This window comes from Anser anser, assembly GCF_964211835.1.
Source record: "Anser anser genome assembly, chromosome: 6".
In the NCBI taxonomy this organism is placed as follows: Eukaryota; Metazoa; Chordata; class Aves; order Anseriformes; family Anatidae; genus Anser; species Anser anser.
This window is the reverse complement of record NC_139726.1, coordinates 4,802,418-4,829,027: the sequence shown is the minus strand read 5'-3', so window position 1 is coordinate 4,829,027 and position 26,610 is coordinate 4,802,418. Positions and strand designations below refer to the sequence as shown.

The following is a 26,610-nucleotide window of genomic DNA, read 5'->3' as shown; positions in this document are numbered from 1 at the left end:
GCCTAGGGGCAGCTCTTTACATCCCTGTTAGCTAGCAAGGAAAGGATCCCAGGGCTCTCCTTGGAGTCTCTACGGTTGCTGTGATTTCTTTCTCCTACTTCAAAGGACACGTGTTGTTAGCGGCTTGCTCTTTGTGCCTCGGTTCTCCACTTTGAGACAGGTAGTTTTGAAAGCATTCTTCTGCTGTGCCTTGATTTTAGCAGTAAGGGAAGGCAACGAGCTGGCTTTCTTCCTGCTGAATGAGCTTCCAGAGATGCAGTGCCTGAGTTGGCGTCACACACCTCTGACAAAATGGAAAGAAAACCTCCTTTGCATGCCTTGGATCACAGAAAGATCTCCCCTTTTATGCTGCTCTTAATCTGTGTGTTTCTGTACCCACCTCATGGAACCTTTCTCTCTTAGGGAGGAAAAGTTTATTTTCAGTAAAATCATCAAGTAAATTTTCTGTCACTTCTGGTAAAAGCTCTCTTCTGTGCAGAACTGTGCCGCTAATGCAACCTTGCATTTGGGATTTTCCCCTAGATGTTGACTCACTTTCAGTATTTGATTATTCTTCACTTTTTTTTTACTGTAGATTACCATTTGGTGTACTTGCTATGAAGCTTTCCTCCTAAGATTCTAATTTAAAGCTGTTCTCTACACGTGCCCTTTAAAATGAGATTTGCTATGTATGTGTTATCAGTCCACAGTAGGGAATTTGTTTCTAATTCTTCCTTACTGAACATGCTTCAAGATCATGGCATGTCCCACAGAATTGCTCTAAGCTGGAAGTACCAGCAATAGCCCTTAAACTTCTGTGCCATTAGTACTGTTACCTTTTTATTCACTTGTGTCCCCTGCAGTACATTTCTGTAGTTTTCAGTTGCTGATTCAGATGGGATCTCCTGTGCTGCATGTCCCCCAGAGCTACATGTGTCCCTCTCCTGGCTGAATTCCTCTCTGGCTTTAGCTGCAGCTATCAGTGCATCTGCACAGCTCCTATAGTGATTCATATCACAGGTGGCACTTGAATCAAACCATAAGCATTTTTAAAGGTAATTGGAAGGTCGTTGCTGAGGTTAAGGAAATAATTCAGCCTCTTTATTTCCTGCAAAGTTGGTATTCTGTGTGTATGCTGGGGGGTGTTGTGTGTGGATGTATATCTATATTTTTTTCTTCATTTACCACTTGTGATTGTTTCCATTTGTAGTGCTTCTGCTCCACATACTCCCTCCTTCTCCTGGCTGAAACTTCTCCCCAGGATGATGTTCTCCCCAGGGCATGTGTCTTCACATTTTTCCTTCCTCCTGGTCAATTCTATTTTATCTTCACTATGGCTGTAGGCAAGCTAGATCACTTCTTTTGCCTGCCCCCACCCACGATACCTTTTATAGCAAGTCCAGCAAAGCATGTTCACAGACTGTTGTCCTTTTCTCCTTGTTATCTCCATACACCTCCACTGAGCAAGGAGCTTCTTAGAGAGCTTCATGACACTTACTTGCCTTAAGCCATCATGCCTCTTATGTGAAACACATATTTTCACAGCTGTTTGGTAAATTCTGGCTATCACACTCATTATTCCTCATTTGCCACTGAAATTGTTGGCAGGGCTTGCTGGCAGTACTTGTCTGCATGGAAATAACGGGGCAGCTACAGCAACAGAGGTTCGGTATGGGCTGTGAGACTCCACACAGAGACCTACACTCACTCAGGTGCCTGATGAGCAGTTTCTTGTGAGATTCTGGGGAGGGACAATATACATCCCTCTTCCCTTTCTCCTAGTTTGAGTCTGCGTGGCATCAAACGTGGGAGCTAATCACACCAGTGCAACTGTTTGAGGAACTTGTAGCTACTTTCTGTCCCATGGCATGAAAAAGTTCTTCAACACAAAGAATTATTTATTCATTTGTGTACAACTTATTGAGCAAAGATTTAATATGTCCCTTACCTAGTCCAGTTGTGAGATTTGGTCAGTGCGTGTTGGTGGTCAGTGCTCTTGATATGGTTTGTTTTTCACATGAGAACAAGACCATGCCAGCGTCCTCCTCTGGTGGCCTCTCACCATCTTCTGCCATGAGAAGAGCTTGGGGACCCTGGGACCAATGTTGGACCTTGTGTCTTAGGGCCTGAAATAGGGGTGTTGTGTGTGCTGCTAAACTAAGGGATACTGCAGCTTTTTAAGGAAAAGTCACATTTCACTCATGTTCTGTGGTGGGTGAAATTTCAGCTTTTTGAGCAGAGACTCTAAACTCTGAAAGCTGCCCATTTCTGTTCTCCTGTAATTTCATATCTTAGGCTTCAGCTCAATAAAATCAGTTTGAGTTCTTCTCTCCTTCAGTACCGTTTAGTGTCAGCAAATGTTTTGTAACACAATAACACTACTGCTGGGTTCTGTGACAATTCTGATGCTTAAAACTTTGAATTCAATTAGTTCCAGCCACTGACATACTTTTTTTTTTTATTAAAACTCATCTAATGTGGTTTGCTTCTTTCAGGCAAAGAGCAGAGGTGATAATTCTTACATTTTTAGCTAATGTGGATTCTAGTATGACAAAGGTCTTGCATTACTATTGCGATTGCTATATTCAAAAATAACAAAGACCCAAGGAAGCACGTCTTCTCAAATCTTAAAATTTTTATATTGTAGTTCAGTCAGACACATGTATTATTCAGAAATCTATCTAGATACCTTCCCCTCAAAGATTCATTCAGGGGACTGAGGAGACTATAGTTCAGTAAATGCATCATAGTAATCAAAACCAGTGAAGTCTCCTTTAAGTCAGAATTCACATTTAAAAGTACTTCTAGGAAAGACTGTTGCTTTTGTTTCTTGTTTAATTTAATCTATCTGAAACAGCCTAGAAAAAAAATGAATTCTTAAAGAATATAATATGCTTTTTTATCACCATAATATAATTGGTAACTATTCAATACTTTATAAAAATCACTCAGAATTTTATTAATAATCTCTATGAGTAAATTGGCTCCCTGCTTGATTTTTAATTTCTGGTGCTAGGGAGAATATTTGATTTCCCTCTACTAAACGTGCTAACACACTGTTGGCTGTATTCCCCCTTTTCATATATCTGATATTCCACTAGTGCAAGTGATATATGAGCACTTTGTGGTAATAGTTGTTCATAAGCTGATTTAACAGTTCTTAATTCAACTTCATTAGCCTTAGAGGGGTTGTTTTTCTGTGAGATCTCTTCCCAGGATTTAATTTAGCCTGCAATTTTGTCTGCTGCTTGATCATACTTTTCTTTTGCCTGATCACGATGAATGAAGTTATCCCTCATCGCGAGCGCCCTAAGGTTTGGTGCGGAGCTGCGTGCGGCCTGGCCGGGCCCTGATCGGATTCGCAGCAGCGCAGCCATTTCTCTTCTGCACACCCCTGTTGCTGCACCTCATTTCCTGCTGTGAAAGTGAGCTCGGTCTCCTCCTGGTTTGACCTGCAGGGGTAATACAGAGGGACGTGTTGAAATTGGTGTGTTCCCACTTGTGTCAAGTCTAAAAGGCTAACAAGGAAAAAATCAATTCAAGAAGAGCATGTGCACCTTCTGTCTTCAAATACCTATCAGCTGTAAATCACCTTGTGCTTGATTGATGAAACAGCCTAGGTTTTTCCACCCAAGAGTCTCTCTAATTGTGGCAATGGCAGCATTGAATTCCCCACCCTGAGAGCTGCCCAGTTACATCTGGAAGAAAAGGATGAGGAAAAACCTAAAGGATTTTGTAATTTCGGCCTTTGCACCTGCATTCTGAAGATTCATTATTTGGATTAGGAAACCTTTTTCATGATTTTGATCTAAAAAATCTGATGCTAGGCAGAAAGTGAATTTAACCTTTTTTTTTTTTTAACAAGACAAGCCTCAAAACAGCGGGAAGGAGTTGTCCCCACTGTCAGTGGTACCAAAAATGCAAGCTATTTAACAGAAGAAAAATGTCACGCCATTAGCCTCTAATACAATCATTATTTTGGTCAATACAATCATTACTTTGGTCCTTTGTCAAAGTAAAAACCTCATTGATATTAAATATGAGAAGTTACTACTTTCACAGTAACAACTTTTCATAAGGATTTTTTTTTCCCCACTGAGTTCTAAGAGACTGGTCCATTAATAATGTATGGCATTGCTCACAAGTCACATATGCTTAATAGTTAGGAAACATTTGTAATGAGTTGAAAAGGGTAAGGGAAAGCATCAGGGTATGTGAAAGTCCGAAACTACAGAAGTCTGAGGCTAATAATTACCTGAGCTTCAAAAGCTTTTCAAATCCTAACAACAGGTCCTACTTAAAATTAACAAGCATTACACAGAATAGAATAATGAAAAAAGTCCAATCTTATCATTTGAGATAAAGAATATCTAAATAGATATAATGGGGTGGGGTGTGGGGGGAAGCTTTATAGCTTCTGGCAAGGTTTTCTGAAGGAGACAGAGTTAGGTTTCCAAATATTACTGGAGTCTAACAAGGGCTAGCTGCTAATTCCCCTAGTCCCCCATGCAGATCCTGGCCTCTGTATGTATACTGTGAAATACTCTCCCTTACTGCCAGTTTCACAGTATATGAAGAATTTCAACTACACAGGAGGGTTAAAATCTCTGAATTCTGCATCTCTGTGATGAAACTGGGAGTCACTTTACAATTATTCTTCATTTTGATTAAATACACCCCTCAGCACCAAACCAAATATAAGTATTTTTCTCCCTTCTAGTGAGCTGTCAGCAGGAGAGCTCTGGGCCAAAGCAGGACCTTGCTGTGGTGCAAGTATTAAGGGCATGGAGTGCAAGCAGGCAGTTTGGGGCAGGCTTTTTTAATAGGAGTTCACTTCAACAGCATGCAAGCCCTCATTTCAGGTGGTATAAATGTAGAAAAACATTGTCCTTCCATGTGAGTTTCAGTTTTTGTTTCAGCACATTTGTAACACATCATGTAGAAATCAGCAATGGAGATATTGATTTATTTTTTGTTCTTGGCATAAGTGCCAGTTAGATGACATGGATCAAGAAAAGTATTAAATCCTGAACTCAACAGAAACCTAAGACTGGAAACAACTTCTGAGCCTGAGAGGATAATTTGAGGAAAGGCTGGAAGGAGGGGAAAAAGAAAACGGTGGCATCAGCCATTACCTTCAACTCCCCTCTTCCCATCTGTATTTCAAAAAATCCAGTATAAGATTCTCCAAGGAAATCTATTTCTCCATTCTTACACGATCCTCATTACTAAGTATGTGAAAACATGTTAACGAATATATTCTCACCACTCACCAGAGAGTTAGGGCAGTACTGAGCAGCATTTCTAGAGATGAGGGCTTGAGGCATGGAAAGACTAAATGACTCATCCGTGATCAGGCAAGTCTGTGATAGCAAAGAAAATTGAAACTCCTTCTCAAACTCCGGTCAGGGAGCCAAAAAGATGCTATGTAAAGCAATGAGCATTTTTTCTGTTTTCTTCAGGGGGGGATTCTTGCTGTTTATTCTGAATTTTGGCATTGAATCCAAAGAAACACAATGATGCTCATGTGCTTCCAACAAAATTAATGCAATGAAATTGAAACAAAATAAAAAAATGCTGTTAGAAAACTGCAATAAAATTAATGCAGACTAGAATGCAAAGACTGTGCCCCAGCTGTAGAGCCTAGGGATCGAGTCTGTGCTCAGAGTTTGTGGGAAGCAAGCTACTTGCAGACTTGCTAAATTTGCATTTGTGTCATCCAGTGCCTGAATCCCAGCCACGCGGCAGGCAGTCTCCTGGCAGCAGTGGTGGGGTCGTACCCTGTTGAAGTGCAGTGGGTCCGGGAGGGTAGGAGCGCAGATGCAGCCTTTGCTTCTCTCACCTGCTCCCAGTTTTCAAACAGTAGTTGCAACCTCCTGTTTTTTTCTGTCTCTGGTTTGGCCTAGTCAGGCAAAACTTATAACTCATATATTTTAACGTATATAATATGTATGTGTGGCATACTTTGCTGCTCTCTTCTCTGTTACAAGTATTAGGTGTTGTTTTTTTTTTTCAGTGAGTGACCTACAAATATGTACTTGATGCTACCAGAAAGCCTATGTGAAATTTGTAAGGGAAGCTACAACCTAGTCGCCCATGTCACCCTCATCAGATTTTTATGCTGTCACTCAGAGAACGAACGGCAGTCTGCTGATGAGTTACCAGGGATCTTATCGGTCCACCTAGGGGAGGAAGATTTTGGGAATGAAGAAACTTTTCAATGGTAAACTTTGAAAAGACCTTTGTAAAGAAAAAGCTATCTAATAGATGCAAATATAGAAAAGAGCCAACAGGAGAATCAACAGTTAGGATAAATGTTGTGGAAGTCATGCTGGGAATTCACACTGTTTGTAAATCCGAGTGAAGTGGCTTTGCAGGGAGATACAAGAGTTTGTTTATATGAGCTTGGCTTCTGGTGTTTACTTCTGTCTGAATGCAGCAGCAGTAGGAGATACTACTGCTCAGGACCTCTGAGGCCTGTCTACCCTTTCTGTCCTTACTGCACTCTGCAGAGGAATGCACCTCGCTATCTGGAGCTAAACATTTGGTCAAGCTGGAGATTCCTATATATTCCTATTCCTATATACAGCATATTCAGGAATACTTTTGGTCTTTGGGAGTTGGCCATGGCATTTATTTTATTTTTTTCATGTGCTTTTTGAAACATGAAAGCTGGACAGAGCCGAACTCTGGATGTGGCACTTGTGGCATGGTACATCGTAATCTTCTCCTAGGTCATCACCACAACTGAGGCCAGATGTAGTTTGTTCCCAGCTTCAGGCTGGCCCCAGCCTGCAGGCTTTTTGTTTTTCATTTCCAATCTAATTCCAAAGATTACGTGAGTTGTTTATTTAGCACATTTTCTGCTAATGGAAACATAGGGGAGATGTGGGCAACCTCCATTCTCACACCACTCAGTAGTGTGCTTCTCGGTCTTGTGCTTGTATGGTCTTACAAGCCATAAGCACAGGCAGTGGATGTAGAAGGGATGTACTCTTCAGCCAGCCAATTGTCATGGATGTTTGGGACTGCAGAAAACTGAGTTATTGTTGGCTTTTTCATTGCTTTTCCTGCATGAAGTTGCTTTTGTAGACAGAGTGTGTCTGCCTCAGTTCTGTGTTGTTTATGAACTTTTCTTCTAACGATAAGAGCAGGGAAAAGTCTCATGAACTCCTTAATGCTGATTCTTACTGATAGATAGAACAGCGGCATGAAAGCTCAAACAATCCTTGCCAATACCCAGAAGCTTTTACAAAATAAAATGAGGAGTGAATGAAGAGCTTAGTTGCGGCACAGCAGCTGCACCAGCCGCTTTGCAGACTGTCCCCAAACTGCCTGTTTATGATTTAGCTTAATCCACAGTTTCATAAACTGGAATGGTTTGCTGGTATATGCTCCTAATATAGACATCATTGAAGTAACGCAAATACAATTTCTAGATGGCATTGTCACCTGATTATGGAGAGAAAACAAACCGATCCATACCCAGTGAAGCCAGCTAGTGTGATATAAAGTACTACTACTTTCACAACGCATTCCTGTTGTTGCACTTCAGCATGCTTTCTCATGGACGTAAAATGACTTCTCTCACGATGTAATGACAGGATGCTTCCAGTGCATTGCCCTGGATTGTGCAAGTTGAGCTGCATTAATAGTATTTCCCTGTTTTCTGTGTCGCTACTCGAGTTTCTATTTCTTCTTGCTGAGAAGGGAAATGAGACCCATGGTGCTTCAGGCAGTAAATTATAAATGAGTAGCATGATCGTCTGTAACTTTGACACAAAGGTCAAAGGAATTTTTTTTTGTATTTTTTCTGTGTTCTTTAACTGGATCGTCTTTGATGTCTACACTGCACATACATCATGATCATTATATCCCACGCTCTTGCATCATTAATGGAACTACAAACGAGATGGCTCAAGTTATGAACAACTAGTGCTTCAGTCTAATGCGTATGGATATGAAGGAGGGAAATGAGCTAAGTAAAAATACTTATTGAAGAGATTGTTCCCTGGTGTAAATGCGCTTAAAGGGAGTAGGACTAAATGAGAGGGTACTGCTCCTTTCTGGAGTCATTTTCCAACACAGTAAGTCTTTGTTCATTGATTTGTAAAATAAGAGAACATTCTGGGGTAAAATAAGGAATTTGAAAAATCTTCCAGCAATATTTCGTTACATGCCTGCTTATTGCATGAAATTTAGCTAGTAACAGCTTGCTTTAAATTGTATGTTTTGCGTTTAAAAATGATTTCTGTGCGTAGACTGGAAAGCTGCAAAATTCCCTGGGAAAGTCTCAGTGCTTTCAAACGATGGAGACATGAGTTTTGTTTGTGGGCTAAAACAGAGCAATGTGTTACTTTATTTTAAAAGTTACTCTCTTACAGAAGTAGGCTTGTATAGGTATGCACGTTCCACAAAAACCCCACAACTCTTCTGGTGCTAACTTACTCTCCTTTTTGACATGCCAGCAGTGGGTTTCACATCCATTTTTGCTGCCAGATGGAGAGGTTAGCTGCAGAAGCACTTCAGGAGCACCTGGGTACCTGGGACAGGTGACCAGATGTCATCCTGGCACACACTGTGAGCCAGACACTGCTGGGACAGCCATTTCAATTGAAACTAGATAAGTGCTAAGTTTGGATACATCTACAAATAAAGGGCAGTGGCTGGTAAAACATTATTATAGTGGAATGATCGCAAAATTAGTCTCTTTTCCCCCCAGATGCACTAATTTTTAACACACTTCACAAAATAGGTTTTATTTGCAATGAAAATATTTTAACTCTGGAGTCCAGTTGCCCAAAAGTCTAAGGTGTTTTAAATACAAGAGCATCGCAGGAGGCTTTTAAGATCCTTCCAAACCATTTTGCAAAGATTATGGTTTGGAATTCCAAATCAATTTAGATCTTGGTGTCTTTGTTTTTTGAAGCAAGAATAATCAAAATGGTGACTGCATTTCAAAAAAACTCATTTTGCATGCAGAGTAACAACTCTTTAATAAGAAATTTTACTGCAGCATCTTAATGTGCAGTTTTATTGCCTATTATTTTTAGCGAGCATTTTTAAAGCCTTATGTTTGGGGTTTAACACCTTAGCTATTTCCCGTCGTAACAGGTTGAAATTTGGCATAGCAGTGGCAACCCTCATTTCAAATTTTTCACAGAAAATTGTAAACACCAAATTGCTAATTTGTAAAGATTTTTAGATTCCACACTTTGAAGCCTGTCAACTTAAATGTCAAATAATATGACATCCATATGGACCATTAGATCAAAGATAGTGTAGGACCAGAGCTGCCTCAAAGTGCACATCCTGTAGTGACACCTTTGAAGTTCTTGAACAGCCAAAAATTAAAATAAAATTAAAAAAAAAAAAAGTTATGGTAGGAAAGGGCAAGACAGCTAAAACTGTCTTTAAAAAATCCTTCATTCTGTCAGTTTGGAAAAGTTCTGAAACTTCAGTTTCCAAGTTGTAAACATGGTGCTGCGGCAGAGGTCTGATTTTAAGCCAGCTTCAGAGTTAGTGAGTTTTGAACTCTAGAAACACAACCAGAGTGCTTCTCATTGGCTTTTATTGGGGCAATATTCTGGTTGATGTTCATTTTATCTTTAACTGTAGGATACAGTCCAAATAGAACATGTTATTTTTTTCTCCTTGCTACCAAGTAATAGTCCAAATGTATTTCACTTATTCTTCTGCTGTTTAAAACTTCTGGAGCTCATGTAACGTGTCATTGATATTAGTAGTATGTTGTAGTAACATATAGTATTTGGAGTCTACAGTGAAATGTCCTATAGATAGTATACGGTGCATATTAAATAGCTGGAATATCTTTTATGATTCAAATCATCAGTAACTGAGCCACTTGGGCAGAAGCTGCAATATATTTTATATTGGGCATATTCATTTTGGCAATATAATATCTCATTTGAAATGAATGTATATTGCACTATTGATTTTCATGGGTCTTAGAATAGTAAAAGCATCACAACAATAAAAAAAATCCATGCTTTTTTGTATACTCTATGTTTGGATGCAGCACTCAGAGCCGTTCATAGAAGTAAACATAAAACTGAAGTTATACAGAAATACGAAGTACTTTATTTTACACTATGCAGTATTCATAAAACAAGTCTTTAACTCAAATGCGGTCTTCATTTTGTAGAGCTAACCTCTTCTAAGCACACTGCAAAGAAATGTTCCTGCTTTAGAAAGAGGCAATGTCTTTCTATTTCCTTGTTTACTTCCAGAAAAGCTAATCTACCATGAGTTTTACTTATAGTTTTTTTCTGTTAGAAATTTTGAACACTTGCCAGGGTTCATTCCTAACAGCTCTGCTACCCAGCATAGAGAAAACTGAGTAAAAACCGTGGGAGAAATATCTATATGTCCATCCCTGGAGATCTTAGACGGTCAGAAAGGAGTTAGAGGTGGCAGCTTCCTAATAGTATTGATGCATAGGAAATTTCAAATAATACTGATGTGATTAGTCAATGATATTACCATCTAAGAAGTACAATACCAAATGGAGATAGGAAGAAAAAATCCTTGGTTTTGCAATATTGACTTCATCCGCAGCATGGGGAGCTTCAGCGCCCTGGACACCAGGAGCTTCAGTGCATCCAGCTGCTTCAGAAAATCATTTGTAGTGATATCCTTGAACGTATTTAAAAAAAAAAAAATTAATAATCTAATGTCACCTTAATTTAAAAGCTTGGATAAATGATATTCAAAGTATTTTTTTTTCTCCCCCTGGAGATGATCTAAAAAGTCTGATTTTTTGGATTAAGTTGGTTCATTTTTCATTTTAAATAATCTTTTTTGAATAATATGCTCAGTTCAAGAGAAGAAAAGTTTATTCCAGAGCTCACAACGTGAGGTAAAAACAATGCCAGCACAAACTCCCTACTGAGGCCCTGTTGGCCGTCTGCTGCCCATCACTAATTCCTCTGCTTGGTGAGACCAAGTCAGATTTTATAGCACCTTTTAAGTTTCAATGTTCATTAAAGTAAGTTTAGGGAGGTTAAGTTTAATGCTTTGGAACAAAACAGAGGAAATATTTCTGTTCTATTTTTCATTTTGTAAAATGAATTCAGACAAAATGGGTATTGTCGGGAATCAATAGTTAATTTGAAAGATGTGGTACATTTTATCATTCACTGTTAAAGAGAAGTTTCTAGACAATAAAATGAAGTTTTTAGTGTTTCCTATTTATAGAATGTATTGTGGTTTTATGCTATTGTTAGAATTACAATGTATTATTAGAAATATATGTATTTCTTAAGTCTTGGATTGCTAATCATTTACTTTGCAAAATTTTAGGTTAATTGGCTGGTGGGGTCATGACTTCAAAACACGATTCCTCATGGAAAACAGTATGTACTTTCACACTTTCAATTTACCTGATTTGACATATTTATATACAGGCAGCGTAGCTTTTGCAGAAGTTTGAGTAGGAAGGATAGACCTTTGTGCTTTCATGCTTACATTAAAGATATTAAGCTCAACTCATCCTAAATATGTAATACAGTGAAGTCAATAAAATAAAAGGAATAAAGTAGGTCTCTGAGCATATGGGTCTGACTGTCTGTTTCCAGACAGTTTGCTGACAAGATGCAGATGTGGAGTATGGATGGAAGTTTTGAATCTTTTTAAAGTCATAAGCTCTGAGGAGTGAGATTCTGTTATTCACGTGGGTAAACGTGAATCTTAGATATCTTACTTTGGGATTAGTTCCACTGGAATTAATGAGAAATGGTAAAGGCGCCTGACGTAAGTTGTGCAATAGCTCTTATGTTTCAACATCTTTAAATCCTTTGCGCTAATGATGGAGGGAATATAAGACAAAACCAAACCTGCTCTGAAATAAACTCAGTATTTATTGTCCCAAAGCACAATGAGAGATGAGGACTCCTTTCTAAATATGCCAGCTATAATCTTCCTCTCCTTTTAAAGATATGGCAGAGAGACAACCCTGAGGGATCAGGAGGAAGAAAGGAGGTTTTTGTTTTGATCGGTTGTTTTGGTTTCAGTATATTTCTAATTTTCTGTGGCAGCCCCTACTGATGTGGCTTTGGCTGGTGAACACCTCTCTAATAGTTTCAGTCTGGTCTTTGTTTTCTGACCACACGTAAGAGTGGCTTTATGGAACCCCGGAAGGAGACGCAAATTACCTTGAAATACTGTTAGAAGAAGAAGAATGTTGCTTATTCATTTCCACAGACAGTTGCGAGGGAGAAGTTGGGCAATAATCATTATAAAATTAGCCAGTCTGTTGTGCATGAAGAGCATTTCCTCCACAGCATCCTCTTGCTCTGGTGCTGAAGCATGAAATATAAATGATGACACAGAACTTACAGCGAAGCTTTATGGCTTTATTAAATGGATTTTGTGAAATTTCACAGCCCAAAGTCTATGCAACTTCTATACGTGGCCTGAAGCTACACTTAGCTGCATATGCAGTCTCCCACGTGTCTCGTCAGTTTAATAAAGTCAAGGAACGTGATTCCCTGATCATGCACCGTGGCTTCTCATGAGCATGCCTCTGCTGACTTGGAATTTCTCTGGTTTATGCCAGTGGTAAAAGAAATTCAAGTGTAAAGGTGGTTTTAACACACACCATTTAAACAAATTAATTGCAGTTCTCTAGTTCCCATGAAGCCACTAATGAGGTCTTTCGCTGGATAAAATTGGGCTTCTCTCGAAGTTAAAAGTATTAGCTGTGAATGGATTACTATTTCCTTTTAATGAGCGATTCCTACAGACCACGTTAGTGAAATATTTTATTGCGTGAGGATGGACTTCAAGATAAGGTCTGATCCATTAAAAGGAAGAAATCAAAAACACTAATGTAAGTTATTCGTTTTCCAGAATTACAACTAAGCGAAGGAATTAATGGATTTCGGTTATCAAATCCTCCAATTTTACTGGTCTGTGCTCTGCAAGCTAGTTTAGAGGTAAGTAATTGCTTTATTTTGAGCCTGAATTTAAGAGTATAAAATGTTAAAAAAAATGTTATGGATTTTATTGCTGAGTTCCTTAAAAATAAATAAATAAAGTCCAGAAAAGCTAAAAAGCCAAGGTTGATAAAAACAACAACAACAAAACTGAGATACCAAGACTTGTAAAATCATACTAATTCTTTTACTGTTCTCACAAATTTTGCTGTCAGATTTAGGATCCATGAAATTTGCATCTTCAGCTTTTGGACAGGGCTCAGCATTGGGCTTTTAGGGGCTCAATGCAAAGGGCAGCTTTTCCAATACAGACATTCAGAGCTTGCCTCTCTGCAACTTGTGTGAAGGACACCAATAGAAATTTTCCTAGGAAAGAATCGTGTAACTCTGGAAGGCTGCATGGAGAGTTGCTTCTACTTGTATTTCCCTGTGCCAAACAGACGAGCTCTTTTATGAAAAAACAGATGGGGCTATTGGGTGTCCTGGAGTCCAACAGAACTGATGGCTCTGTGAATGTCATCCACTGTAGTCTCTTCCATCACAAACAGAAAAGACAAAAACTGTCTGTTAATGCTTCCATAAATGGACAATTCATGAATGTGCTGTGGATCTGGACTTTTGCCTTTCATCTCTTCGTTCTTTTTCTGGTGGCCACAGGCGCAGGGCCTCACATGTATCCAGGCATAGAGTTTCTCTTATGGGTGGTTCACACCTGAAATGCTGGACTTCTGGTATTTGGAGATGAAAAGGATGGTTGTACACAGACCTCCCTGTAGTAATTTTTTTCCTAAGCTGCTTGTCAAGCCAGCCTTGGTTAGCGTGGTTTTGCAGCAGCATAATGAGAGGAATTTATTTCTGCCAGCATTCCATTAATGTTAGCGTAACAGCAAAGCTGATGCTGGTACAAAGAGCAATGTCTGTACGCTGTACGTCCCTCTTCTTTATTTACTGAAAAGCAGTATTTTAAGCAAACAAAGTCAGAAAATTGCCAGTTGTGCTCTCACCAGCTTACATGCAATGCTGAAGGACTGCAAAGGGCACAGCAATGCGTCTTGTTCTGCCTGACAATTTATTTTGTTAGTCCTTAAACATCCAATATATTTTTAAACTTTATGTGACCTTCGAGATAAGCTGAAAGCTATTCTGCTATGACCCAGATTGTCAGTGCTCCAGTTTGTGCGGGTTGATGTCATTTAGCCCCACTGCAGGGAGCCTCAAACAATGAGGGCTGAGCAGTTTCCATCGCCTCCCCTTTCCATGCCTGCATTACCTTTTGGCACAGCCAGGATTTCCCAGTGCTAATTGCTCTAATACAGTGGGAAACAAAATAGTTTTCATGTCTGGCAAGAGATGGCTAGTGAAATTGCATGCCACCTTCACTGGGACACATTAAACAGAAGGCAGTGTTTCCAATGGAAACAATGAAAACTGCAAGTGTTAATGCATGTTATTCCTCAATAATGCTTAAAGTGACTGTTATGGCAGTAGCTGCTCCCTTTTATGGAAAAAAGGGGAGCGCTCTACAGCCCCATTTAAAAGATCTTTTTCCAAAATTTCACCCAGGAGGCCAAATATTCCTTGCGCAAAGCCTGAGCAAACAGATTTTTGTATGCAGCCTAAGGAGCTCCATCCCTCATACTGCTGCAAAGCCCAGAGGAATAGGAGACAGGTCTCCATTTTACCTCCAGTAACAAGCTAAATGGTCATGTGTGCACTCTGCCAGCCTGCGAGGTGAGGGAAGCATCTCTGCATTTTTGCTGACCTGTGCAAGTAATGACTGCTGGTGGCTCTGGTCCCTGTCACATTCGTTTCTGTGGCTGCAAAGCCTGTCTTACAGCAGCCATATTTTGTTAGCTCAGAATAGATAAAGAAAATGTAGGGGCTTTTGGTTTTGTGCCACCTTTAGTAGTTGTGATAACATTGTAGTGTAATAATGGGATATTCTAAAAAAAAAAAAAAATTCCAGTTGCTGCTGGGAACCAAACTTTGTGGTATTTGGAGTGGAACTTCCTAGTTACCTCTCTGTACACTCTTTGAGGTGTGTATGAAGTAATTATCTGTGAGTATATCAGTAATGTTCCAAGTGTGACTCCTTCAGTCAGGAGCAGTGATGTTCTGAGAGTCACGATTGTGGATTTTTGTGCAGGACCTCAGCCTTACCTCTGATTTTGCAGCTGCCGTAAGCAGAGGTATAATAGTCTTAGAAACTGTATTGCAACTACATCCTGCGATCTGATTTGTAGAGGTGATCAGGTACTTAGATGTCTATATTCTCTCACTTTTTCCCTGCAACTACTTGCATGGGAAAAGGGAGGGCTTGGGGAAAGCAGGGATTAGTTGTTTCCAGGGTCATGTTTTCCATTGTTCTCTGTAACTGAGCCTTTCCATGAGTACAGGCAGGAGAGGAGCAGGAGCTGCCTGGACCTTTCCCCTTCCCAAACTGTTGTGCCACATTGTTTGTACTTGTTTGTCTGACAAAGCAACTGCCATGGTTAAGCAATCACTTTTTCACATTTCATGATGTTCTGACATAATTTTATTTCTATTTTATTTTATTTTTTGAGCTCGCCAGTCCTTGTAGCTGTATAAAAGCACAGAGCTGTTAAACCAGAATCAAACAATTTTTTCTTCATGTGAACTAGCAGAGACGGAGCCTGAAACACTATCTGTTCAGGGTGTAAAACAGTAAAATAAAAACAAATTTCGTGTCCTCAAAAATAAGTTTGTAGATTAGTCATGTTTGTCTTGGCCTTTGGCTTTACTTGAGTCACAAAAAACTTGTACGTGATTTTTGTTTGATGCAGTCCTGTTGTATGTATAAAGAATTTATGGATCACCTTCAGATATGCAAATGGATGCTCTCTTAGGAAATTGTTTTTATGTGCAAATTCATTTATGTAAGATGTGTACAGAAATCCTTAACAACAGACAAAATACTCTTTCATTATCTGAAAGTAATAATGTTGTCATGTGTGTCCAAAAGCCGTTATCTTGCCATGTGTATGTACAATATCTGTCTGATATTAGCTCTTGGTTTCCAAGGTAGTATGTTTGGAGAAATCTGCTATCTAGCAAAAAAAAAGAATGACAGAGTCTGGTCCCCAAGTTACCAAAACTATCTAATTTATTAGAAAGGTCAGAAATGGCCTTGGTCACCTTTGCTCTCTTTCTATTTTCTGTAGCAATGCATTCCATAATAATGATTTAAAATCCTTACAGGTTTTTGGTCAAACTACAATGAAAGCATTGAGAAGAAAATCTATTCTGCTTACTGGCTACTTGGAATACCTGATAAAACATTACTACAGTGAGGATAAAACAAATCCAGAGAAGCCCTTTGTAAAAATAATCACACCACCTCGGGTTGAGGAAAGAGGATGCCAACTCACATTATCTTTTTCCCTTCCAATCAAGTCTGTGTTTAAAGAGCTGGAGAAGAGAGGAGTAGCTGTGAGTAAATCAAACTTCATCTTATTCACTGATTTGCGAGCATCTGCCATACTAAAATAATCATTTGCCTTTCATTCATATATAATCTCATATAAGGCCAAAAAAGACTCGGAGTGATGAAAATTGCTTACATAGCAGCTACGATCTTTAGCTGCGCAAATGATCAAGCAAGTAGTGCTATTTTATAAATTATTTGTTAGTCCTCAGGTTTTTCTTTCTCTATGGATTAATTTCCAATACTTGTGTGAGTGACATCCAGCAGTCACTACTGAGGGGTAAAGCTGCTTTCCTGTTGCATGATGGTGCAGCCATTATAGCTTTGAAGGATAAAGGAGAAAAACTGGAAAAACAAAAGTATGAGCATATCAGAAAAACAGAAATTTGTACTTGAAATGTGAGGTCCCAGTCCCGTTTGGCGGCTCCTCACTTATTTGCCCTCCAGCAGTGAGCAGAGCGCAGGTGGCTTTCTCCATCCTCAGCTCCACAGCTCACATGCCTACAGCCCAGCACTAGCAAGGAGCTCTCAGCCTCCACCACTCAATTTCCTGACGTGCTCTTCGCAAGGCATTAGGCTGGACGAATTAAAACGGTGTCATTTCCGTAAAGGTGTGTTTTAGTGTTCAAGAAAAAGAGGCCACTGACTGGTGGTGCCATGTAACGGCATGGTTACTGGTGTCAGCACTGCTCAAAACCAATAAAAGCTAAATTTAAGACTATACATTTGGTGACTTAGAAGGTGAGGCTGATAGCGTAATGCCATATAAATGATATATGAGTTTTATTTCTGCTGGTGACTCATGTTCCCAAAGGGCAGCTCTTATAGGCGAAATATGCTGCTGTTTTGGTGCTGCCAGGGAATTCCAGGAACTGCTGCTTTTAAGAGGGCACAGGGCCTTATGCTGTTGGCTTGTCTTCACAATGCAGTAGTGTGCTTCAAATATGAGAGATTATTCTATTCAGCAAAATGTTTAAATTCACAGAGGAGAGAAAGAAAAATACTGCAAGCCCTGTGACATTACCTGTATCCATAGAACAAGACACACTATCTTACTGGGAGGGACATTTCTATTTTGCAGTGGTGTTTTTGTCACCTGTACACCTCATCAGCCATGGGTTGCTGTAGGTTCCAAGGTAGACCTTAGCATAAATTACAGGGCTGGATAGTCAGTTCTGAGCCCCTGACTGGCACTACCAGAGTCCTTTCTGTCCCAAGCCTTGCATCCTTTTTTATTGACCACACACCGCTCTCCTTGCTATATTCTTCACAATAATGCTCCTCAAGGTAGTTTCTTCAGTGTCCCAAAGTCTTCACGTATGTCTGCATAAATACCGTTCTTCCTTGGTGTAACTCTGTGAAGACAAGGATGACACTTAAAAATACGGCTTAACAAATAAATTGGTGACCTGGATTTACTAAGTGTTCCCTTTCTATTTTGCAGTGTGACATGCGAGAACCAAATGCTCTTCGCGTTGCCCCAGTTCCTCTCTACAATTCTTTCCATGATGTGCACAGATTTATTGAAATCCTGGGATCTGCAATTACATCTTCAAAACAAACAGCAAACAATACTGTGCTATCTGGTTCTTATTGATGGCTCAGCTGTGTCTTTTAATCTATTTCTGACTAAGATGCATTTATCCCGCTGAGCAATTCCTTGCTTCGAGTAGACTAAGCTATATCCCATGCAATTTGCAAAAAAATGACTGTGCTTGAATAGTTATTTACAACAGACGTAGTTTTATTAAAGCTCATATTTCCACTCTGCTTTGACTTTGACTTCATGAATTAGTATGCTTTGTATATTTTAATGGGGTTTTTCTTAAACATTTTATGTAGTTTTATTCCATTAGCTTTGAGAAGCATGGAAGAATTGCTATCAACTAGAATGAAAAAAAATATCCCTTCTTTATTATAAAAATGATGCATAATAAAAAGTGGAAAATAGACAAATCACTAACAGTTAAAAGATACAGTCCAATTTACATTTTTAATTTCAGTCCTATTTAAAGTGCATGGTTTACTAGAAAACTAAAGTTGAACAATTAGTTGTTTAAAAATTGCTGCATACTGACTTTTTAAAAGGGCCCCCAAATTTGGTTAATTCATGATATAATTGAAGAATGACTTTACACTACAGATACCTTCTTTCCTGTGATACAGCTGCCTAAACCAATTCATCTTCTCTTTATATTTCTAGGTAGTCATTTTGAAGATGATAGTCTTGAGAAAGCTGAGAACAATTTTAAATTCATGTAACCTAGTGTGCTGCATGAGCACTTACCAAGGTTTTAACAAGGCTTATTTCGGATTAGGCAAAATGAACTCTGGATTGTTTCAGCAGCAACAAAATATCCCACTGTTAACTTAGTGTGGCCCAAATTTTTACAGAGATTTGCACTAGACGGCTAGGAGCAGCAAAGAAAAACTACTTACATTTAACCACTGCTTTACCCAGAGTAGTTTTAAGACATAAATAAAACCTCGGTGTACTTGGCTACTGAGCACCTAAGTTTCTAGCTATTCATCATGTACCTTTATCTTCAAGAATCAGCTATCTGTAAGCCTTTCTCTCTGATGATTATTGGTTTAATACACTTAGAAAATTACTGTTGGTAGTACTTCTTATTCCACTTTAAGGGTGAAAAATGATTTGTGGGAAGTAATTTGGGCTACTCCAGTGTTTTGGCTCAAGGGCATTTTTGCAGTTTGAAATTCTTACACTTTCTGAGCATCTCCCAGTGCACGTTGGGGCTCCTGCAGTGGGGGAACATTTGCAGTGTCTGCCTGCCCTTTAAAATTCCCTAAAGAAGGGTAGCTTTAAAAGACCTGCCACAATAATACCTATTTCATCAGTTGTAGCATGTAGAGGAAAGCTGAAAGGACTGCAAATAAAGCATTAGTTGGTATTTTTAGCAACTATGAAAAGTTAGAAGAGCTTCTTACATGAGAATATTGTAATAAAGAGTAGCACAGGAGTCTTAATCACTGGGAAAGCTCTGGCTCACTCAAGAGGTTTTGATTGCATTGACGTCATCTGTCCTTGATTCAGCTGAGACTGTGCCATTGTGTTGCAGACCAGGTATCTGTGTTTCAGTAGCAGGGGTTTTATTTTTTGTATGTACATCTGCAGCACAGCTACTTTCATCTGCTAAGTGACACAATCATAGAAAAGGACAATTTTCCATGAAGCAACTGTTGATGAGAAAAGCGCTGAACGTGAAACTGTGACAGTCCACAGTGGTGAAAAGTAGTTTATTTCACTGCCAGTACCTTTGAAGCACTTGTGCTTCTATTCAGCTCTGGCTAACACTCACTTAGGTCTTTACTGTAAAATTAAGCAAGCTTTATATAAATCCATATGTCACACTAGTCATATTATAAAATACCTTATTTAGATTTCAGCTGCACTTTGGTTGTGAGGCAATCCCAGGAAGAGTAAGCACTCCAAATCCCTTTCTAAATAGCACCTAGACATCAAGTTTGGACAAGGTTTGGTTGGAAGTTATGGGGAGATAAATGGTGACTTTACAGGTTCCAGCCTGGCAGAGCAGTTTGGCATCTGCATTAAATGCAGTAACTGAAAAACCCTTGTATCTCTGATTGTGGAAAGTGAACTATGTAGGGTAGGTAAAATACTTCCTGAATCTATACAGTCTGGTTCTTGAGAGATAGATTATTAATAAACAATCATTAATATTTTGTCCTTCATCAACACTTTAGGTTACAGGCAGAGAGGTTTTATAAAAAAACTGTCTTTTGTTTGAGGGATTTGATAAAAACGAGTCGGTCAAAATTCACAAACTTCAACTTTGCTGAGTTACTTTTTCTTTTACCTATGGGCTGTGAAGATAAACATAAGACTCCTTGCTTTTATATGCATTATACATAAATTCAGAAAATGATTTCCATGAAGTAAGGAGAATGAAACAAAATGACAGCATAAGCACTAGTTTTACACGTTCTTTCATTAGTTCTTGTAAAGTTTTGCAAAATGAATAATACTGAAAGTTAACATTAGGTGTCAGTATTTTACATATTATTTAGTGAGAGAATATCAAGTGAAAGAGATTCAGTACAAAAAAAAAAAAGCCTGCTTTTTCAAATGCTCTAAGATACCACAGTTAGAGTAATACCAGGAATAATTATGTGTGAAATAATTAATTGTATATACCCTAAATATTTCCTGGTAGTTACATCTCTGATTTAAAATTCAGCATTAAGTACTACCGCTTTCTAATTGTGCTAACATTGAGTTCTTGGATTGTCTGAAGAAATTACATTTTTCAAATTAAACTGCAACACATGAGTGTCTGTAGATGACAGAAAATTGATACGTAGGTAGAATGAGAAAAAGTCTACAAAATGAAAATAAACATAAATATGTAGATCCCTGGTGGATGCGATCTTTTTCAACACAGCACAATATAATACTGTACAGATCTCTTAAATTCATTGTAACTGTTGAAAAAAAATAAGGGGGGGGGGAAGAGAGTTGGGGGGTAGGAATACTATAGGATCTATTTGTGCATTTCTTTTACTCTGTTTTGACAAAGGAAGACTAGAGAGAAGACAGTCCTCTTTCCTAAGTAGAAAATTATGGTTTTGTTTTCCAAAAGAACAATATACTTTGAGTGAAGAAAAGGTATGGCAGTTATTTATTTATTTATTTATTTTTATTTGAGGTTTGTTTCATGATAGAGAATGAGATGGGACCATTTGACGAAGTAAAGATGTAAAATATTGGGAGTCCTTACTCTGACTACTGCAGAATCCACTCTGCTTTCATTTTATCAGCACAGTATTAGCAAGCAGAAGATGATAGATTAAACAAAAATGAAAAGAGAAAGAAAGGTAGAAAAAAGAAAAAAACTGACTTGGCTCTAAATGTGTTGTCTAGACGGAAAAAAAAAAAAAGATGGAAAATAATGAAAGAAATAATTAACTTTTCAAGCTATGTTATGTTGTTACAGTTTTGTTCCCAAATATAGCAGGACACAGGTGGGAATTACCCATGAAACACTAGTTTAAGAGGTAGGGATAGGTCTCAGTTGTGTCCATAAAGCTGAAGAGACATCTAGTGCTAAATCCCCAAAGGGGCTCTGCAGGATTTGCAGACATCAAAGCGGTGGCAGCAATATAATGAAGACATGGCCAAGGTAGGTAAGTTATTACATATATTCACTTATAAACCACACTTTTAGTTCCAGATCCAATCAACATGTCATGATCTGACTTGTTTAAGGACAAGCGGACCTGCTCAGAGTCCCTTAAAAATCTCAGTAGGTTCCCATCTGAACCTCTGAGCATGTGAGCCGATGAAAATATGTTTCTGAAAAGCTAGTCACACTTTATGACTAGCTGAGAGATAGTTTTGCATCATAAACCTAAACTTTTGTCAATATTTGTGAAATATATTTAGAAAGCTTATTCAGAAATGAGTAAGTTATAGATCAGTAATTTATACTTTTTTATATTCCAAGTTTTATTACCTAAACTTACTCCTCTAAGCATCATTTTATGTTTCTAGTTAAATATAAGTGAGAATTGATTGGAGTATTTCTCAATGGAATTCTATCTTTATTTCATCATAATTGGTTCATATTTGAATAATGACAGATGAACTACTTCATTCAATTGCCGTTTTAAGGCTTTGAAGTCACAATAGCAGCAAAGGATTTAAATCCTGAAGCCATTATTAAGTCAGAGAAGACATCAGGGAAAAGGAAAACTTATGGTGGTGTAATTTTCTAGACAGAAAAATACTTCTGCAGTTGCACTTTTTTCTTTTATCCTTTTTTTCTTTCTTTCTTTTTCTCCTCCTTCATCTGGACACTTGGCTGTTGTTAAGAGGATCCACTAAACTTCAACAAAATGAGTGGCCACAAGTTCTAGCAAAACAAGTGGCTTCTATCCGCTCTGGAAGAAGACATTAGAAAAGCTGAATGAGAGTCCACACTGTAAGTAAACTTCTGTAGTTATTTTGTTATGGAGCTAGCTACAAATCATTTAAAATTCTAGGCAGCTGCAATACTGTATTTCACCAATAAAGAGTTCATTAGATCTTTTTTCTCTCTGACATTTACATCCAGTCCTGCGTACATGTTAATACTCCAAGGTATGAATTTCAAAGTTCCCTTTATCTTTGTGTACAGTTTTAAGCAATTAATCAAGTGATAAAAAATAGCTTTAAAATTATGAAATGAATCATGAATTTAAAGTATATGCTCAAAAAAGTTGCTATATTATAATTTGTGGGGGGCAGGGCCTCTTACCAACTGAGCTAAGTGCAGAAGTTCTTTATTTTTTTAACTTTTTATTGAAGGATTTTAAAGAGATGGTCAAGTTGTTAAAACATGACCAAGTTTTATATCAAGGATAGTTATTTCTCCTAGGAGACTACATCAAAGTGGAAGACACACAGAAATTTTTTGAATTTTACTTAATACATTTAAAATTACTCCCATGTGGGGCAAGATTTATATAGGCTTCTGAAATAAGCATGGGGCCACACAGCGCTGAAAACCTTTCATTTGAAATAAAAACAAATAGCATTCTTACCATCACAGTGCCAGGTGTAAATATAAAGATCTATAGGAAAACTTTTCCAACTCTTTCTTTGTAACAGAGCACACACTAGAGATGCCACTGCAGATTGAAAGGAATTATGTCTTCTGGCATGCCACCCGCCTGGTAGATTACAGATTTTGTAGATATCCATGCAAGCTGTAGACTAACTCATGGGTTCCCCTATTGCAACACAGAGCAAGTGCCCTGATCCTGAAGAGATTGTCTTGAGCGGGACAAGTGTTACTGTACCTTTGTGGTAACAGAGTATGAATCAAGCTTCCTGAGACCAACTTGCACCTTTGCTGCTCTGCAAATTTGCCTGGTGCCTTGGTTTACTATCTAGGAGGAAGCATGATGTGGTGGTGGTTCTTGCAAGGAGAACTGGCAGCAGATATCTGCAAAATTCACATTGATGCTTGAGCACAGGATGTTAAGAATTGGGACCTATTAAAACGTCATTAATGAATCTCAGTAGAAACATGCCTGTAACATACTTATTTTAGTAGCGAGGTACACCTGACATCATGTTTCTTTTTAAAGAGTGTTTTATTTGAAGTTCCTCTTGGGAGGTGAAAGAAAATTTTTTAAGAAATACTCATTTTTCAAGTAAGGTGTAGAAGCAGTTTTAATGTCTTAGCTGAAAGTTTATGCAAAATGCTCAGATGCTGTTGTGTGCAATATCTGGTTTAAACCAGTATAGTCAAGAGAGGTCAGTAATTCTACCTATGTTTATCTTTTTAGAGTAATCCTTTGCATCTAGATAACTTAAAAAGAAATGACTGCACATTTGCAAGGATGCTCCTACACTTTCCTGTACTGCTGCCTTCTACAGAGAAAAATAGTTGAAGGTCTCCTTAGAGAAAAATAGGGTGTGCGTGGAAGTCCATATTCAGCTACCTCTGAGTTGTCTCAGCTGCATCTAAATTGGTTATTTTTCCCAAATTTCACAGCTGAGTTTTTATATCACTGAGACTGGAAAAATGATTTTGATGTGGCAGCTATAAGATGTAGAAGCTATGAGAGCAGGGCACTTTGGTTTTGTGTAGAGAAAGAGAAAGGAAAACTCCAGCTTAAGGTATGGGAGGACTCTATAAGCTGATTTGTCAGGTACGATTACATCAACAGCAGTGGTATTCCAGCCTCTACTATAGATACCATTCATATTAGGTTGTATAATTTTAAAAACACAACTCTTAATGCCTTTTCCGATTTTTTTTTTTTTTCCTGCAGGGTAAAAATGTGCCAATAAGCTTCTTTGTTTCTTGACTTTGAGTTTCAGATGGATGAAAGGTAAATGTAATGATTGATAATATACGCTTTTTTATAAGAGGCAATCCTAAAAGTTCTTCAGTACATCGGCTTGGAAAGAGGTTTTATCTGTTAGAATGGGATGAAATTGAAGGATCAGCCTTTCGTGATCCAGGACCAAGGCAGTATATATGTCTCCAGAGCATCCCAGTGAAAGCAAATATTGAGAAAACATGGCCAGTGCATCCTGTCAGGAAAAAAAATCAGCGGCTACTGGAGTGATGACAGCTATTCTAGTAGAGAAGTGTGTGGTGGAGCCACCTCTTACTGAGAAGAGACCACTGGTGGGAACATTACCCCAGGAAGAGGGCCCTCTATGTTCCACCTTTGTCAGCCTAAGGGAAGTAAGTCCTTTTTTTCTCTTTTTTTTTTTTTCTTTTTTATAATTAGATGCTATCAAACAGCTGCAATTGTGTAGAGCTGTGGTTGGTGAGGGCAGGCAGGGAACCCATGAGCTCTAGCCTGGAGAGATGGGCAAACATGACAGAACCATTGAACCCAGGAGGAACTGACAAAACGGAACAAAAGTGTTATTGCTGAGCTGTGAGACACCTTCCAGGATGTACAAGCCAATTATTAACAAAAAGGAGTCCTGTTCAATTAGTTAAACATGAGACAAGTCTGGTAGGACCAGGGTGGGCAGAGGCACCTGTGGAAACTTCTGGTTCAACTATAACAATCAGATCAGAGCAAGAGTTTAGACCTATTTTTCACTGCTAAATTTAGGGTAACTGCTCAGTGCAGCGGTTGTAGATAACCCAGCTGAAAACCAATTCCCTCAGCTGCTGATGCAGCCTGCCTCCCGGGCACCTCGCTTCCTTTCCACACAGTGGAAAACCTCAGTTCACAACTTGATTTCTACACTTCACCATCCTGTTTTTGGGTGTTTCAGCTCTAGGTATTGTGGAGATGTGTTAAAGAGCAGTTTGAGACTTCAGAGCTAATGGTTGATTGTACTTTCTGCTTTCTTACTTCTTATCCTGCTCAACATACAGTTGTGCAGAAGTGGCTTATTAAGATGATGGTATGTGCCACATATAAGGGCATACAGAAAGCACTGGTACTTGACTCTGATTGATCTGAAAATCCCATTCACTATCATTACTTATGACTCCTAGTTTGAACGTAGTTCAGTGGCAAATTAATTTAATGACTTTACAAACCTATTTATGTCATCTAAATTTCATCTGTTGTTGAAGGAACTTGAGTTAGACAGGGTAAATTCCTTCTGGACCAAAGCAGTAGTGACAAGCACACTAAATTTTGGAAAGAAATGGCTCTCAACTTCTCAAATTTAACTAATAAATCAAAGGCTATTACTTTGTATCAGATATGGATGAAGGATAACGCAAATTTTTAGAAGATCTTAAATTCTATAGAAGTATGGAAGTAGCATATGACTGCTTCATTTTCATTAGTATTCTTATTTTATTCAAAGTTTCTTGCTTTAACTGGATATTAAAACTGAAGTGATAAAATACCAGAAAAAAAGTATGAATCACCAAAATTACATGCTAAAGTCTGTTATCTTGACATTTTTCTGAATGAATATTGAAATGCCTAGCAAAACAGATCTTGAAGTTCCTCCATCAGTAATCAGACCCAGACTTACTTGAAAAAAAATAAATCTTTTTATATTTAGTTATGAAAAGCATGCTCTTAATTATAATGATGTTCATTAAGACCAATGCTTTGCAAGACTACTGTTTGCAATTCAGAGGCTTTTCAAAAACATCTGAAAAAAAAAAATGTAATCTACAATAACATCTACCATGGAAAAATATTAGAAAATGACTGAAAAATGTGCCAGTTATGCCTATGGTATATACATACATCTATATGTGTGTATGTATGTGTGCTCTTTCTCAGAGAATCACAAGTTTCAGTGTTGTCTTCTATTTTTTCCCATTTATGGAGTATATAAGGAGTAATTTAATCTGATGAAATCAAGCTTTCAATGAAAGCAAGGACGTTAGCTCTGAAATAAGACATCAGTTTTTCAGGGCTATACATCCTTTGAACTTGGATGACATTGTCTCTGAGGACAAGATGTTTGAGTTTTAGACTTTAAAGCCTCAAGCTGGAAAAATTAGTCCAGAATCTGTTCCTGTAAGATGGAAAAAAAATCACTCACTCTTCAAAAGATCAGGAAAAAAAAAAAAAAAAAGTAATTTTCTATTTCCCTTAAGTACCTTTTATTCAGTTATTTATATTGGAAGAGGCTCAACGGCCATGAATTTTAGGGGCTTATACTTCTAATCATCTGGGCATTTATGTGCTTACTGCACAGAATGTTGAGGAGAAAAATAACACCTTAAAATATAAGGATAAAGCAATCTATGGGTAAGA

General features: G+C 38.3%; 1 protein-coding gene across 1 annotated transcript in view; it reads left to right on the top strand.

Moving 5' to 3' along the window:
* KYNU (kynureninase) overlaps positions 1-18,149 on the top strand; it is a 59,887-nt gene extending 41,738 nt beyond the window's left edge. Inside the window, exons 11-14 of the mRNA XM_083841124.1 lie at positions 11,302-11,354; positions 12,850-12,935; positions 16,155-16,385; positions 17,825-18,149. Coding sequence (XP_083697250.1) covers positions 11,302-11,354; positions 12,850-12,935; positions 16,155-16,385; positions 17,825-17,977 — 523 coding nt within the window. The 3' untranslated portion in view covers positions 17,978-18,149. The remainder of the gene's footprint in view (positions 1-11,301; positions 11,355-12,849; positions 12,936-16,154; positions 16,386-17,824) is intronic.
* Positions 18,150-26,610: the final 8,461 nt, after the last annotated feature.